Here is a 14,313-nt window from a genome sequence, read left to right on the forward strand (position 1 = left end):
AGCATTTTAAATGCTTAAACCAGATTGTGTGATACTCTCAATGGATACTCTCCTCTTCTGTTACACATTGCAAACCAACCATTCCTTCTCATCGTAAGCAATTCTTGTCTATTTCTTTCTTTCTATAAATTCTCCATAGAGTGTCATTACAGTGGAGGGTCTTTTTCCCTAGTTCATTTGTTATTTGATAGATATCAGCAGTACTCAGAATGACCATCTGTTCTGGTCACTCTGGTGACATAACCAGCCCTCATTCTTTTTTGGTTCTAAATGTCATTAGCAATGTCTTTTTTAACTTTTGTCACAAAAAGTGATTATTTGCGTTATGCAACAGTCATGAATTTTTCATTGTCTTTTGGGTCCCCTGTAATTTTTGTTCTTGTGACATTGTTGTGATAGATGATTTACAGCCATGTATTATTAAAATACCAGTGTTAAAAAAGATAATTTCCCTTAAAACAGGAACATTTAGGCATAATATTTACATCTAAGTAGTTTCTAGGAACCTTAGGGAATCCCAAATGTTGACCAATTTTAGATGAAAAAAGTTTTAAAATGGCATCTACTCTATTTTTCAAATAGAAGCATTTTAGCCATGAAAATTAATTTTCATTTTCAGAAGTCTCTGATGTGTAATTGAGCCATTAACTAATGTTTATGAAACTCTCGCCACTTGAACTCAGAGAGCTGCTTAAGTAAGTTCTTGATGTGTCTTCTAAGGACTAAAATTTTCAAATATTTAAAAAGAGCAAGTCATTATGGAGGGTAACTTTCTGATGAGCAGATATATGCCAGTTAGAATTTTTTTATTTGCCTCTTATTCTCAGAATCTAGTCCTCCACTCAAATCATCTTAAATAATTTATCATATGATAGATGTTGTAAATACTATTTTTGGATGAAATGGCAAATAACTTTTTTAAGAAATGACTTGCCATGTACCCCTGCTTTAGATAATAAGCATATCTCCACGTTACATGTTTCTGGCTTATCCAAGGCTAACAAGAGTGATATGGAGGATGTTATCTATAGTGCCAAGTTCTATGGGGTCATCAAGATCTATGAAATTATTGAGGGGGGAATATGGACAGCTCAGCTGGTTCTGGCAAAGAGAATAGTGAGAGCAAGAAATAAGTGATACAGAATGCATACCAATTTTCTGGCAAGTGCCAAGAGAAGTCCTTTGGTTGCATTTTAAAGTGAGGAATCAAAGGCCTCCTAGAAGAATTTAGAGGCGTTCCCTGCCCCCGCGCGATTGTAAGGAATAAACTTCCAATACACAGAAGTGTTAACAAGCAAGAAAAGCCTTGGTTATAAATACTGCTATGCATAAACGTGTACCATGTATATATATTCAATAGCAATAGTGATTCATTTATATTCCTTAGAGTACAAAAGGATAATAATGAGAGCTAGCATTTATAGAGTCTACTAGGTACCAGGTCCTGTGCCAAATTCTTTTGCAAATATGATCCTTACAACAACTCTGAGAGTTATGTGCTATTATTATCCCCATTTTACAGTTAAGGAAACTGAGGCAGAGGTGAAGTGACTTGCCCAAGGTCACAGAGCTGTTAAATGTCTGATGCAGGATTTGAAGTCAGGCCTTCTAGACTCCAGGCCCACCCTCTGTCCAATGTTTCACACTGAGCTGCCTCTATGGTATATGTACATATGTGCATGGACTGGTTATAGTCTTATCATTGTTCAGTTTTTTTGACTCAAAGTTTCTTTCCTCAGTATCACGGTTGCCCAGGACAACAATATTTAATCTTCTTAGTACCTAATCTGCACTCATGCTGTTTATTTCCTTTATAAACTGTGACAAAAGAAATCATGGATAGATAGCTTTCCAGTGTTGTAAAGGGAAATTCAACTTGTACTACAGGTAAAGTTTATTGGGGACAGAGCACCCTCTAGTGTACCAAGATTATACTGTAAATTTTCTGAGAAGGAAACTAGAAGAATGAGCCTGCCTATAGAACAGTTAATATAACCGAACTTCAGTTTTGCTTTATTTGACCTAACTGCTAGTAAGTTTAAGCTTCACTAAGACTTTTGGGATACCTGGCATTATTATTAACCACTTTTCACAAGATTTTTCTTAGAAAGATTTTATCTGGTTTTTAACAGACAAGCAAAATAGCTCCTGGAGTTTTAAAACCCTCATAGTGCATTTTAAATACAAATTTCACTAGTTCTTAAATAACAGACATTTTAAATTTAAAAATTTTAATTTTATTTAAATTTAAAATTTTTTATTCAAATCACCTACATTTCCCAATATATCCCTTTTCCCTCTCCCCTTTTATGACAAAGGATTAAAAAGATGAGGGAAACAGCCCAACAAAACTAATCCCTATACCTTCCAAACAGGTATTCTCTGGGCCCAACTCAACAAAGAAGGGAAAGTCATGCATTTTCTTATTTCTTCCTTGGGGCCAAGCCTGGACTACATAATTTCTCAACATTCAGTTTCTGTCTTATTGTTGTTTGCATTTATACTGTTCTGGTCCCTGTGCAGCTGGTCTTCAGGGTTTGCCTCAGTTCACGTAAAGTCTTCCTATGCTTCTCTATACTGATTATTTCTTATTGAGCAGTAGAAATAGTGCATGATGTTCCAAATCACAACTTGGTTAGCCATCCCCTAATCTAGGCCATCTTAAACTTTTTGTACTTGAGACCCTTTTTCACCTTTCAGCAGCTTTTATTGGTGTTGCGTGGGCTGAGGGCATGCTCAGTGCAAAGTGCACATGCTTTGTGCTCATAACCAAGGTTACTGCAGTGAAGCTGCAAATTTCAACTTGGACAAACACTGCCAGAAACACCTTGGATTCATCATGCCTTTAATTCTGAATTAATTTTTGGTCACTGCACAGTCAGAAACCTTTTCCTATTGCCAAATTTTTCATGAACCCATACGGAGTCTCAACTCATAGTTTAAAGAAGTGCTGCACCTAATCCATGGGTATTGACTTGGTTTGACTCTTTTTATCACTGAAGTCCTGAGGGTACATTCCTAGAAATGGGATCTCTGGGTCAAACAGTATGAGCATTTCACTCATTTTCTTAGCAAAATTCCAAACTTTATTCCAGAACAGCACAACTAACTTGTGGTTCCTTGAGAGCAAGGATTGTTCCCTTCATCACACTTCTATCCCCAATGTCTACTTCCACGGTGTCTACCCTACGGGCACTTAATAACAACGACTATTCCCATATCTCTCTCAATCTGTTGGTTGTACTATGGAACCTCAAGCCTATGTTGATTTGTATTCCTCTTCTTACTAGTGATTTAGAGTTTTATTTCATATGATTTTAAGCAGCTTGCAATTCTTTTGAGTTTGCTCACAACAACTTATCTATTGGGGAATGACTTTTGTTTACATATTATCAACATGACAGTAACAGCATACTCATAAAAAGTGAAAAATTTAGCCAATTTGGACAAAAAATTGAGTTGCCTTTACAAATATATCAAATCACCTTTTTGATTTTTAGCGTCATTTCCAAATAGATTCAACCACCCAAACTAAATTCCATTTTGATTTTCCAGTTGACTTAGTAGCTCATAAGATTTAGGATCTGGAAGTGACCTTACATTAAAAAATGAGAAAACACATGCCAAGGGAAGTCAGAAGACTTGCCCCAGGATACAGAGGTAGCAAATAAGAGAGCCAGGACTAGAATATGACTCTTTTGACAATAATTTTGTGTTCTTTCTGTTCTGGTTCAGGTCAATAAACATGTATCAAGTACCTACTATGTGTCATATTATAACCTGCAAATTAGCAAAGATGACCCAAAATGGGAATAGTCATTGTAGGTGGGGTTGCAGAAAGACAGATCAAATCATGTTCCCTCAAAATAAAAAGCACACAGAAAAGTCTATACAGTATATATACAAATAGTGTAGGTACTAAATTGCTAAACCTGTTCCCCAAGACTAATATTTTAGAGGGGTATAATTTTACTATGCAAAAAGTTTTTTTAAAGAAGTTTGTTCCTCCAAGAAATAAGAAAAATATTCTTTATTCCATCATATTATCCACTTAATTGTAGCATCAAGAAAAATGGGCACAACATGCAATAGCTAATAGACAAACGTTGATAGGGGGATCCACATGAAAATTAACGGAAAGCAATCATCGCTAAAACCACAATCATCTTCCTAGTGTGCTTCCTCCACGAGTAGATCCTATAACAAGGAATGAGTATATATGAAATATATCCATCTGCCTGCATCCATATGTATTACAGTTAAATACATGTAAGAACATATAGTTACCTAAGACAAGTTTAGAATTTTGTATATTTGAGAAGAATGAAAATAAATCAGTCTTTGTAAATTCAAAATAAACACATCCTCTAGGGAAGTACAAGAAATACACATTGGAACACACATTTTTTAAATTCAGATTTCCTACTTCTCAAGTACACTAGAGAACCAGAGTATTTAAAAAGTCTTTTATAAAGACTCAATAATAAATTTTTTAGCTACATTATCTCAATGAAAGATTAGAAATGGAATTCCTATGAATATTCACAATGTTTTCAACTGGTAGCTTATCTTTCTTTAAAATAAATTCGCTCATAAATACAACTCGAATACAAATGAATTAATACTGTATCATACAAGAACTAAAGTACTTTTCTAGTTAATTAATTTTTAAAAGTAGATCATTCACTTGCCTAAACATTGCCTCTGTAGAAGATTAGATATGCTAATTGGCTGTCTTGGCACTGAAGACTGAGATGGAGGCGGTGTAAACTGAGGAATTCTTAAGCCAGAAGTATCCCACATTCCTATTCTACTTTGCAAAGAAGATGACAGAATATGTGAAGGTCCATTATGAGGAATCTGTGATGGTGGTGTCCTATTAACATAACCCAATACCGTCATTAACACATTTCTTTTAACAACATAATATTCAGCTACTGATTATGTATGTTAAATAACGAAATAAACTGTAGATAATTCAAGTTTTTAAAATATGGTTATAAAATTTACCTCTGGCATAGATTCACCTTCCTCATGTTTTTCTTAGTTTAATATAACATTACTTATCAAAGGATGTGATTTACACACAGATAAATTTTGCACACATATAATTACTATTACACATATTAACACATGTTTATACAAGGTTTTATTCATGGTTCACATAACTAGCAAGCATATTATACACAAATGTGAGGCACAGAATATGCTAAAAGTTATCTTGCAAATAACAGACTCATGTGACCTCTCTTTTAAAAAAAAAAAAAAAAAGAACAAAAACTGGACCTATAATTCCAATGATAGAGAATTCCCTGATGGGGAAACTCCCTTTACTAATGCAAATCTATACCTTCTCTGCAACTTATTCTTAAAGAATTGTCTCGATCACCGAGTGCCTAAGTGATTTGCTGTCCATCATTCTTGTCTATTAGACAACTTAAAATCCATCAGCTTTATCATTTTCATCTTATTCTCAAATAACTGTAATACCTTACCATACCAGTCACAATAAACTTTCAAAGATTAAAATAAATGAGAATATGAAACTTTTACACCTTTGAGAAGTGGCATCACTGAATTCTCAGAACTTATGATTCATATGCTGATAGTAACCAAATAAGCAAAGAAAAAAAGGAAGCAGGTATGTCCTTTGGGGAACTTAGGTACTATATAAAATTGAATAAAGAGCTGAGAATCAGAGAATCTCATTCTCAAAAGCCATCTAGTTCAACCTAAACCTGAGATCCCCTTCACAACATTCTAAACAAGAGGACAATGAATGAGATTTTCTTTAAAGAACTCAAGTGAAGGGGAACCTATTACCCCTTGGCAGCCTGCTCTCCTTTTAAATGGCTCTAATTGTTATGGAGTTTTTCCTTACATTTAGCCTAAAAATGATTCCCTGACATTTCTATCCATTTGGTCCTCCTAGTTGCTCCTCCTGAGGCCAAACAGGGCCATTTTAACTCCCTTTCCTTCAAGTATTCTAGAGAACTATCATGTGTGTGCCCCTTGTGTTTTCTGTTTTCCAATGTGTCACCAAATTCTTGTATGTCAAGATCATTCACAAGGCTCTCTATGCTTTCCTCTGGAGGCCCTCCAACTTATCAAAGCTCATCCTAAAATATGTCACCAGAACATAAGCTGAGTTGTGGTATGGTCAGAGCAGAGCAAAAAGAAGCTATCACTTTCCAACGCCTAGATACCATACCCCTTGCACTTAGCATAGCTTTTTTAACCCCTGTTTTGCACTATTATCTCAACGAGCTTAGAGTTTATCACCAAGATCTTTTTCACACACATTGTTCTCTGGATATTCCTGTCCAATTTTGTCCTCATGAAGCTAATTTTTCAGAACATAAGTGTTGAATATTCCATTTGTCCTCATAAAATTTCATATTGCTAAGATTCAGTGCAACCTTCTCATCTGTTGAGTTGTTTTGGGTTCTCACTCTTTCACCCAAAGTTTAGCTGTCCCTCCCAGCTTCATATCATCTGTAAATACCAAGAGCTCCTGAGGGAACAAGGAGGCTCCCTCGTGCCCATGAAAGTCAAGTAGTTTCTAATCCTTCTCACTCCTGTCAGACTAGAATGATGGACAAACCTAACAAGATGAAATTTAACAGATCTGATTTTAAAATAACAACTGTACATATGCACAAAAATGGAAAGAGGCATGATTAAACTACAGACAAATTCAGCACAGCCTCATGAATAAGTCAAGCAATCAAGTGAGCATTTATTAAGCACCTACTTTGTGTTAGCAAGTTATGCTAACCTTACTTCCTTTTTTCTGATAGTATTACTAGATTGGTAGAACAGAAGAATGCCAGCCACATAGTTTACATAGATTTTAGTAAAGTCTTTGACAAAAATCTGTTATGCTCTTGTGTAAAAGATGGAGAAGTATAGGATATCTGATAATAAAATTGAGTGGTTTTGGAACTGAATGGCCTGACCTAAAGGATTATCACTAGAAGGGACCTCTGAGATCATCGCTCCAACTCCTTCCCTTTATAGCCAAGGAGATGATGTGATTCAGTCAAGATCATAGAGGCACCAAGCAAGTGGCTGAGGTAGAACCTGAACCCAGGTCCTCTCCAAATCCAGCACCTTCCCCCCTATATCACACAGGCCCAGACCTTCCAAAAAGGAGATCAAAAAATAAGAAATGGAAGCAGTAAATGCAGAGCATATAAAGGAATGCTAATTTAATTGAACAAATACTTATTAATAATATGGAAGACACAAGGGGAAGGGACAGCCTGAAGCCAAAAGGACCCAGGTTCTAATCATGCCTCTGTCATCTGTTGGCTGTGAGATCTGGGGCAAATGACTTCCCTTCTCAGCAGCCCAACACACTCCTATGGCAGCCTGAATCCAATGAAGATGGTGTTCCTCTCTGCTGTCATGTGCACATGGATAAATAATATATATGTATATACATATTATATACATGTACATACAGGTGTGTATGTGCATGTGCGTGTGTATATGTATACCTATAGTTATTTACATAGAACAGTTACATATGTAAGTAGAGTTATTCTATCTGATACATACACACGCACATGCACGTGTGCAGTTTTTTAAGTCACTGTTTCCACAGGGAGATGATTCAGTGGCCCCATATCTACTGACATTTCATGATCCAGCTCCAGGCATCTCTAAGATCTGAAGTGGTTAAGAGGTTTGCTGGCAGGCATGGAGGGCATTTTCTTATCTGAGAATTCTCAATATCAATGAAATGCTAGCTTTGTCCTAACTCTACCTAGACAGCAAACACTGGGCCACACTCTAGGAATACAAGGACAGATGGAAAACAACAAACAAACATTCTCAAGAAACTTATAACTTGATAGAAAAGACACAAATTACTATGGTACAAGGAAGAGCAAGGCAGTGGCTAAGAAAAGGTGCAGGTAAAATGCTGTCAGAAATCTGATGGGAGAGCACTTTAAACTGGAAAGGTTCATGGAAGACAGGGCATCTGAGTAGAATCTTAAAGGAAGGGAGGGGAAGGGGAAGAGAGGGGGAAAGAGAGGAAGGAAGTTATTCCATGCTTGGAAAAAGATGTAGGTAAAAGTTTGGAGACAGGAGAGGAGGCCAGAAAGGAAATGGAGAACAGTCTAGTGTGGGGGGTACACAAAATATGTGAGAGTGGAATAGAACTAGATAAAGCTGGACATACTATCCTCCTTGCTCTCAAGAACATTATATCCTGTTGGGGGAGGCAACATGTACATATATAAAAATAGAACAAAAAAGGTAATTTGGAGGGGAAGGCAGCTGTAGAAGTTCCACAAAGCAGGTAGTGTTTGAACTGAGTTTTGAAGGAAGCAAAAAAAGAAGGAAGAAGAAAAGATAAGGAGAGAGTGCACTTTAGGAATGGGAGAAAACCAATGCAAAGGCAAAGGAATGGATGACAGGGTATTAGAGATGAGACACAATAAGGCTGATTTGACTTTGGCTAAAGAGAGTGGTCACTGGAATAATATAAAAGGTTGGACATGCAGGTGAGGGCCAGGTTGTGAAGGGCTTTTTAAAAGTCAAAGGATTTTATATTTGATCCTAGATGAGTTATAAAAAATAAAACTTTCAAAGCGGATGGGATATCTCTATCTTCTGCGCTATCAAACCTACTGGTACCAAAAAAGAAACAAGCGGAGCGACAGTTCTAGATGATGAAAGTTGAAACAAGCAACGGTGCTCAGCTTCCATGTTTACTTGAAAAAATTTTAGCCTCTCCAATTTCCTGAGACTCTATAATAGAAATTCTTATTTTAACATATTTCTTCAATGATTACACATTTACTTTACTTTACTAAAAAAAAAAAAACAATTTACTTCATTCACTTTAGTGGGCAAAGTTCCAAGACAGAAACTCAACATTTTCTAACTTTATAAGAATCAGTAAATAAATCTAGATATACAATATATTCAATAAGAAAAAAGATAAAGTGAATAATTTCCTATCAATGAAATGATTACAACAAAACATTAAATATAATATCCTTCTCCTTAAAACCATATTGTATCCATAAATCACCATACAGACCTTGATACGCAATTCTGACTTGAGGTAAGTCCAAGTAGCTGAGGCCCTCTGTAAGAAACACATCCTGTGAAATAATGTTTTAAAACATTATACTTCTTGCTTCAATAAGATACTTTTTAGAAAGATAAACAATTTGTTCTGATTCTACTTAATTTTTTTTAGCATTTTTTTCCTCAAATGAATATTGCATAATGTATTACTGTTTTGGACACACTTTTCTCACCCTATAATGCCCAAGCATCCTGTTCCTATGCCAAACAGACACTTGAGTATATGTAAACATGGCTTAATAATGTGTGTATGTATGTATGCATGCATGTATGTATCCAGAAAACCTGGGCACCAGTTCTGGCTCTCCTCATTTCACAGAACGTAAAGCTGCAGGATATTACAGATAGACAGTGTGGTATTGCAGGAGGAGATCTGTGCTTGGAGTCAGAGGAAATAGGTTCAAAATCTAGCTCTGCTGTTATCTACCTGTGTGACCTCAATTAAATCCCCTTCCTTCTGGAGATTTTAGTTCTCTCATCTGTTAAATGAAAAGGGGAAGCAAAATCATCTCTATGTTCTCTTCTAGCTCTAAATACTCTGATGCTAAAATCTATGATCCTGTGCCTATGCCTATGCCTAACAAAGTGGCTGTGAGGAGCAACTAAAATAAAATATGTGAGACATTTTATAAACTTGATAACCTGAGCTAGTATTCTTATCTGAACCTGCACTTTGATTATTTCAGGGCAGTGGTTCCCATTTAGTTGTTTGTGAACCCCCACGGAGGTTTGTGATGGACCAAAGGGGTTCGTGCTAAAAATTCTTTAATGGCTTCTTAATCAGTAAATAATTGTCCAATTATATCATATATATACTATACATATATATGTGTGTGTGTGTATGTATACATATACACATAGTCTCTATCTACAGGTACACACGCACATATACAACAACAGGAACATGCATTATGCTACTTTATGCAGTGATCCAAAACCATCTTGATCATGAGCACAACTGCTTGTGTTCTTGTAGCAATGACATCCAACTCTGACCACTTCTAAGCTTAATGTGTTCTTACAGTTTCTCAGCCATCAAATTGTCTCCAGGATACCATAAGGGATCGACATTGGGTGCAAACTGATTCCCAAAAATGGTCAAAAGCATATGCACACCCTCTTTTGCATTCTGTACATTACGCCACAGTGATGCCCTCATTCTCATTACCATGTAATAAGACCATACCGGTTGTGCAATCATGTAAACCGTGATCGCTGAGTGTGCACATTACAAACCATCTTAAAACCAGGATGGACACTACAAAAGCCTGGCAGAAGCAAAGTGCACAGCCGCACACTGCAGTACTAAGGCTGTTTTCCAATTTAAACTTATTTCTGCTCATACTACTATTGTTCTGCCTGGTCGGTGACACTGCTCTGCCTTTCAGGAGTTTCTATGAATGTGTAGCCCGGGTGTCAGAGATAAAAGAGAAGAAAGTTAAGACTGAAGAGATTCTTTCCTTACAAAGGCTAATTTATATACAAACACTGTTAAAACAATATGTGCAAGTGGACTTTGGTAACATTTATATTTCATATAGCATTTTCACCAGCGAGTACAAAAGTAAACACTTTACGTTTTAACTAGCTACTCATTTTTGTTGAATTTTTCTGTTGAATGGTTGAGCAGCCATATATTCTACAGACCATATATAAAGGTAACAGTAGTGTTTAGATGCATAGGTGTCCAAATGCTGTCTAGCAGAAATGACACAGGAATACACATTTATATCAACTGTACTGGCATAGAATTAATATATATTTAACAAGTTATTGAATACAAAAATGAAATTTTTGTAGGAATATTTCTATTTTATTTTAAAAATTATAATCATCCCAGTGGATCATTGGATAGAGACTAGAAGTTTTATGAAAAAAAAAGAATGCTTAAAGATGTGTTAATGAGGAATCTCAAAATAATTCATTCAGATTCAGCATACTAAAATTAGTAAAAATGAAAGAATAAATCATAATTCTGAATAATGCGCAAAGATGTTTGAGATACCTGAATTACAAGAGCAATAAAGAGGAAATACAATGAAGAATACATTAAATTTGGTTCCTCATTTATTGGATATAGTGAATATCCACGATCACAATGTATAATTTATGGAGAAGCTCTTGCATATAGCAGTTTAAAACCTTTCCTTTTGTCTTGCCATTTACAATAAAAACATGAAAGCAATGTTGATAAGCCTGTTGATTTTTTTAAGTGGAAAGAACAAGATCTGAAAACAAGCAATCTTGATTCATTTTTTCTGTGAATTAACAAGTAGAAAAAGCAATTAAAATCATATTTAGTAAGCTATCAAGTTGCAAAAAATAAAGAAACTCATGCTATTACAGAAAAAAATTAATTCTGACATGTGCCAAAGTAATTATCCAGCTTAACTTTGGATACTATTGCATTTAAAAGTTCTGAAATAGTTACTAGAGTAAAACCTACAAAAAGAATATTTATGCTGTGCAATTAGGTAAGACCACTGATGTCTGTAGGCCAGCAATTCTAATTATATTTGTAAGATATATTTGCAGGATGGTACAGCAGAGGAAAATGTGCTGTTTTGCCATCAGTTAAGAGGAGAAGACATCTTTAACCTAACTCATACTTTAAAGGAAAACAAATAAGTTAGCCCTCTTGTGGAATGTATACAGACAGAGCACAAATGATGACTTAGCAATTTAGGTGTGCTGCTTCAAATATTGAAAAAATTCATGCAAACAGAGTATGGACACACTGCAGCAAACACAAACAAGTGCTGGAATCAAAGAGGCAGCCACAACAATTAGGAGTATTATGTGATGTTGCCGAAATAATTGATTTTATAAAATCAAGACCCACTCTTCATTATTTATCATTTTGGGCAAAGACAGGGTAGCAAGCATGTTACACGTCTAACAGACAGATCTCAGGGGGTATTCCCATCGCCAAATTATTACTCATCTCTTAGATTTGCACTGACCATCCTTTTCACTGGGGTGTACAAGTGATATGACTATGAAAATTACCAGGTTTAGTAGACATCTTCTAAAAAAATTAACAACTCAACACATCATTGCAGGGTCCAAACACAAACTTTCAACGTTCAAGGTAAAAGATGTGATTAAGGAACTAAAATTTTGGAACTACATAATTAGGAACAGTACTGCATGCTGTGTGGTATTACACAATCTCTGAACTATCCTGGGAGCTTTAGATCTATCCTTAGAATTGTCTTTGAACTATCCTTGGATCAGACTGTCAAGAAAGAAATCTGTGTTGATCTAAAATTTTTTGGAAGAGATTTTCAATGAATAAAACAATTTTCCAGAAATTTCCAATAAATTAAATTGGATTCACAACCCATTTGACAAGTCTTTTATGTCTTGGGCTGAGGAACTGACAGTAGATGAAAAAGAAAACTGATGTTTTCAATGAATTTGAGACTACAAACATCATCCAAAATTGACAGTCTTATACATTTTTGGCTAAGAATAAAAAATTAAATTCTATTTCTCAGCAAGAGAACTTGTACATTTTTTGCCCTACTTCTCCTGAATGAACATTTTCATTTTTTTCTTGTTTTAAATAAAAATACAGAATTAAACTTGATGGAAAACTAAATTTAAGACTATTGCTGAGCCAAATATTGCAAACTTTTGCTTAAACAAAAAAGTCTATCAAAGCTAAGTTCACATATGATTATTATGGTATGTTAAGCCTGTTACAAGATGAAATTTATTATATTAAAATGTTATTTATGCGTAACAAAATTTGTTAAGGAAATTCAATATGAAGTATTACAGATCATTATAATAAAGACATAAGGTCTGGCTTTATTACTTCTTTTATTTCTTATGGGATGTCCTCCATAAAATATTCATGATTATTTAATAATTTGAGTTCTATAATTTTACATTTAATTTTCAATTTTAAGGCAGAAAAAAATTTATATTTTATTATTATAATTATACATAATGTAAATTTTAAATTTGGAACTTTGGGGAACAAAAGTTATCTATGCAGTTACTGTAAGAACTTAATGAATAAAAATTTAAAATAGTATGACTAGAATATGAAATGACTCTGGGGATTCCCACACATCTTGCTTCTCTGCAGCTCCCACCTGCAGTTCTGGACTCACCCCTCCAGAGCATTCAGAACAAGACTATCCTCTCGTCTGTGTGACAGCCTTTTACATCCTGGAGGGCAGTTACTTTTTGGTTGAGTTTTCACATTCCCATCACTCAGAGATGTGCCATGCTCTCTGAACCCCTCAGCCTTAGTTTTTATTCCTTCTATCTTTATCTTCGTCAAAATCTACAGATAGAGGAATGATGGCAGAGGCATGGAGCTATTTCCAGAAACCACCACTTGGAACCAAGTATGTTGAACACAAGGTGAGGGATCAAGTTAAACAGGAGAAGTGTTTGGTCAAAACCAATTTGAATACAAAGTCACGAGTTTGATTTGGTTGTGAGATTTGTTAACTGGCTCTAACGTCGGATCCAAAAAAGGAGCTCCAAAATTGTTTTTAACAATGGCTACACACTGAAATCACACTTTATGTATGTCTGTGGGCATGTGCATATGTATGCATGCACGCATATGTTTATACACTTATGTATGAGTGCATGCGTAAATATGTTCTGTGTGTATGAAATAATTTAGGCTGAAGCAGCAAAAATGATATTTTTACGTACCCATACGTCCATCTTGAGGTGGACTGATCAGGGAGAGTCTTGCAGGGCCCGCTGGTGTGTCAAGCTAAGTTAATGTTTAAAAAAATTTGAAATGTTAAAAAGTTAGTACTTTCCATTACAAATATTTTAGTAACATCAACAGTATAATTTATATGATATTTTACTTGAGCTCATTGATAATTTTTAAGAGACTGGGTACAAACAATTTCAGATTAAAATTCTCTTTTTCAATTCAAGAAATATTTATTGAGTATCTGGTATGTTTATAACCCTGTGCTAGGAATTAAAGATACAAAGTTGAAAAATAACACAGTACCTGCCCTCAAGAACCTTGCAATCTCAAGTAAGAGAGTATTTTAAGACATATTAAAATTTCCATGATACAAAGTGGAATGTGATTACAGCAAAGATGATATTAAGATTTGGGTTTTTTTAATTTTTTGTTGAAAATCTCTGAGAAAAAACATTATGATCTTACATTAAATTAATGGACAAGTATAATGGACAGAGGATTCGCTATGA

General features: G+C 35.1%; 1 protein-coding gene across 1 annotated transcript in view; it reads right to left on the minus strand.

Annotated features, from left to right (window-relative positions):
- Window positions 1–4,015: 4,015 nt before the first annotated feature.
- The window catches only part of RNF212 (ring finger protein 212), a 47,143-nt gene continuing 36,845 nt past the window's right edge, over window positions 4,016–14,313 (minus strand). The window contains 4 exon segments of the mRNA XM_072619926.1: window positions 4,016–4,197; window positions 4,692–4,876; window positions 9,059–9,122; window positions 13,792–13,855. Of these exon segments, the coding sequence (XP_072476027.1) occupies window positions 4,163–4,197; window positions 4,692–4,876; window positions 9,059–9,122; window positions 13,792–13,855 (348 nt within the window). The 3' untranslated portion in view covers window positions 4,016–4,162.

The sequence above is a fragment of the Notamacropus eugenii genome, chromosome 6 (assembly GCF_028372415.1).
Source record: "Notamacropus eugenii isolate mMacEug1 chromosome 6, mMacEug1.pri_v2, whole genome shotgun sequence".
NCBI lineage: Eukaryota > Metazoa > Chordata > Mammalia > Diprotodontia > Macropodidae > Notamacropus > Notamacropus eugenii.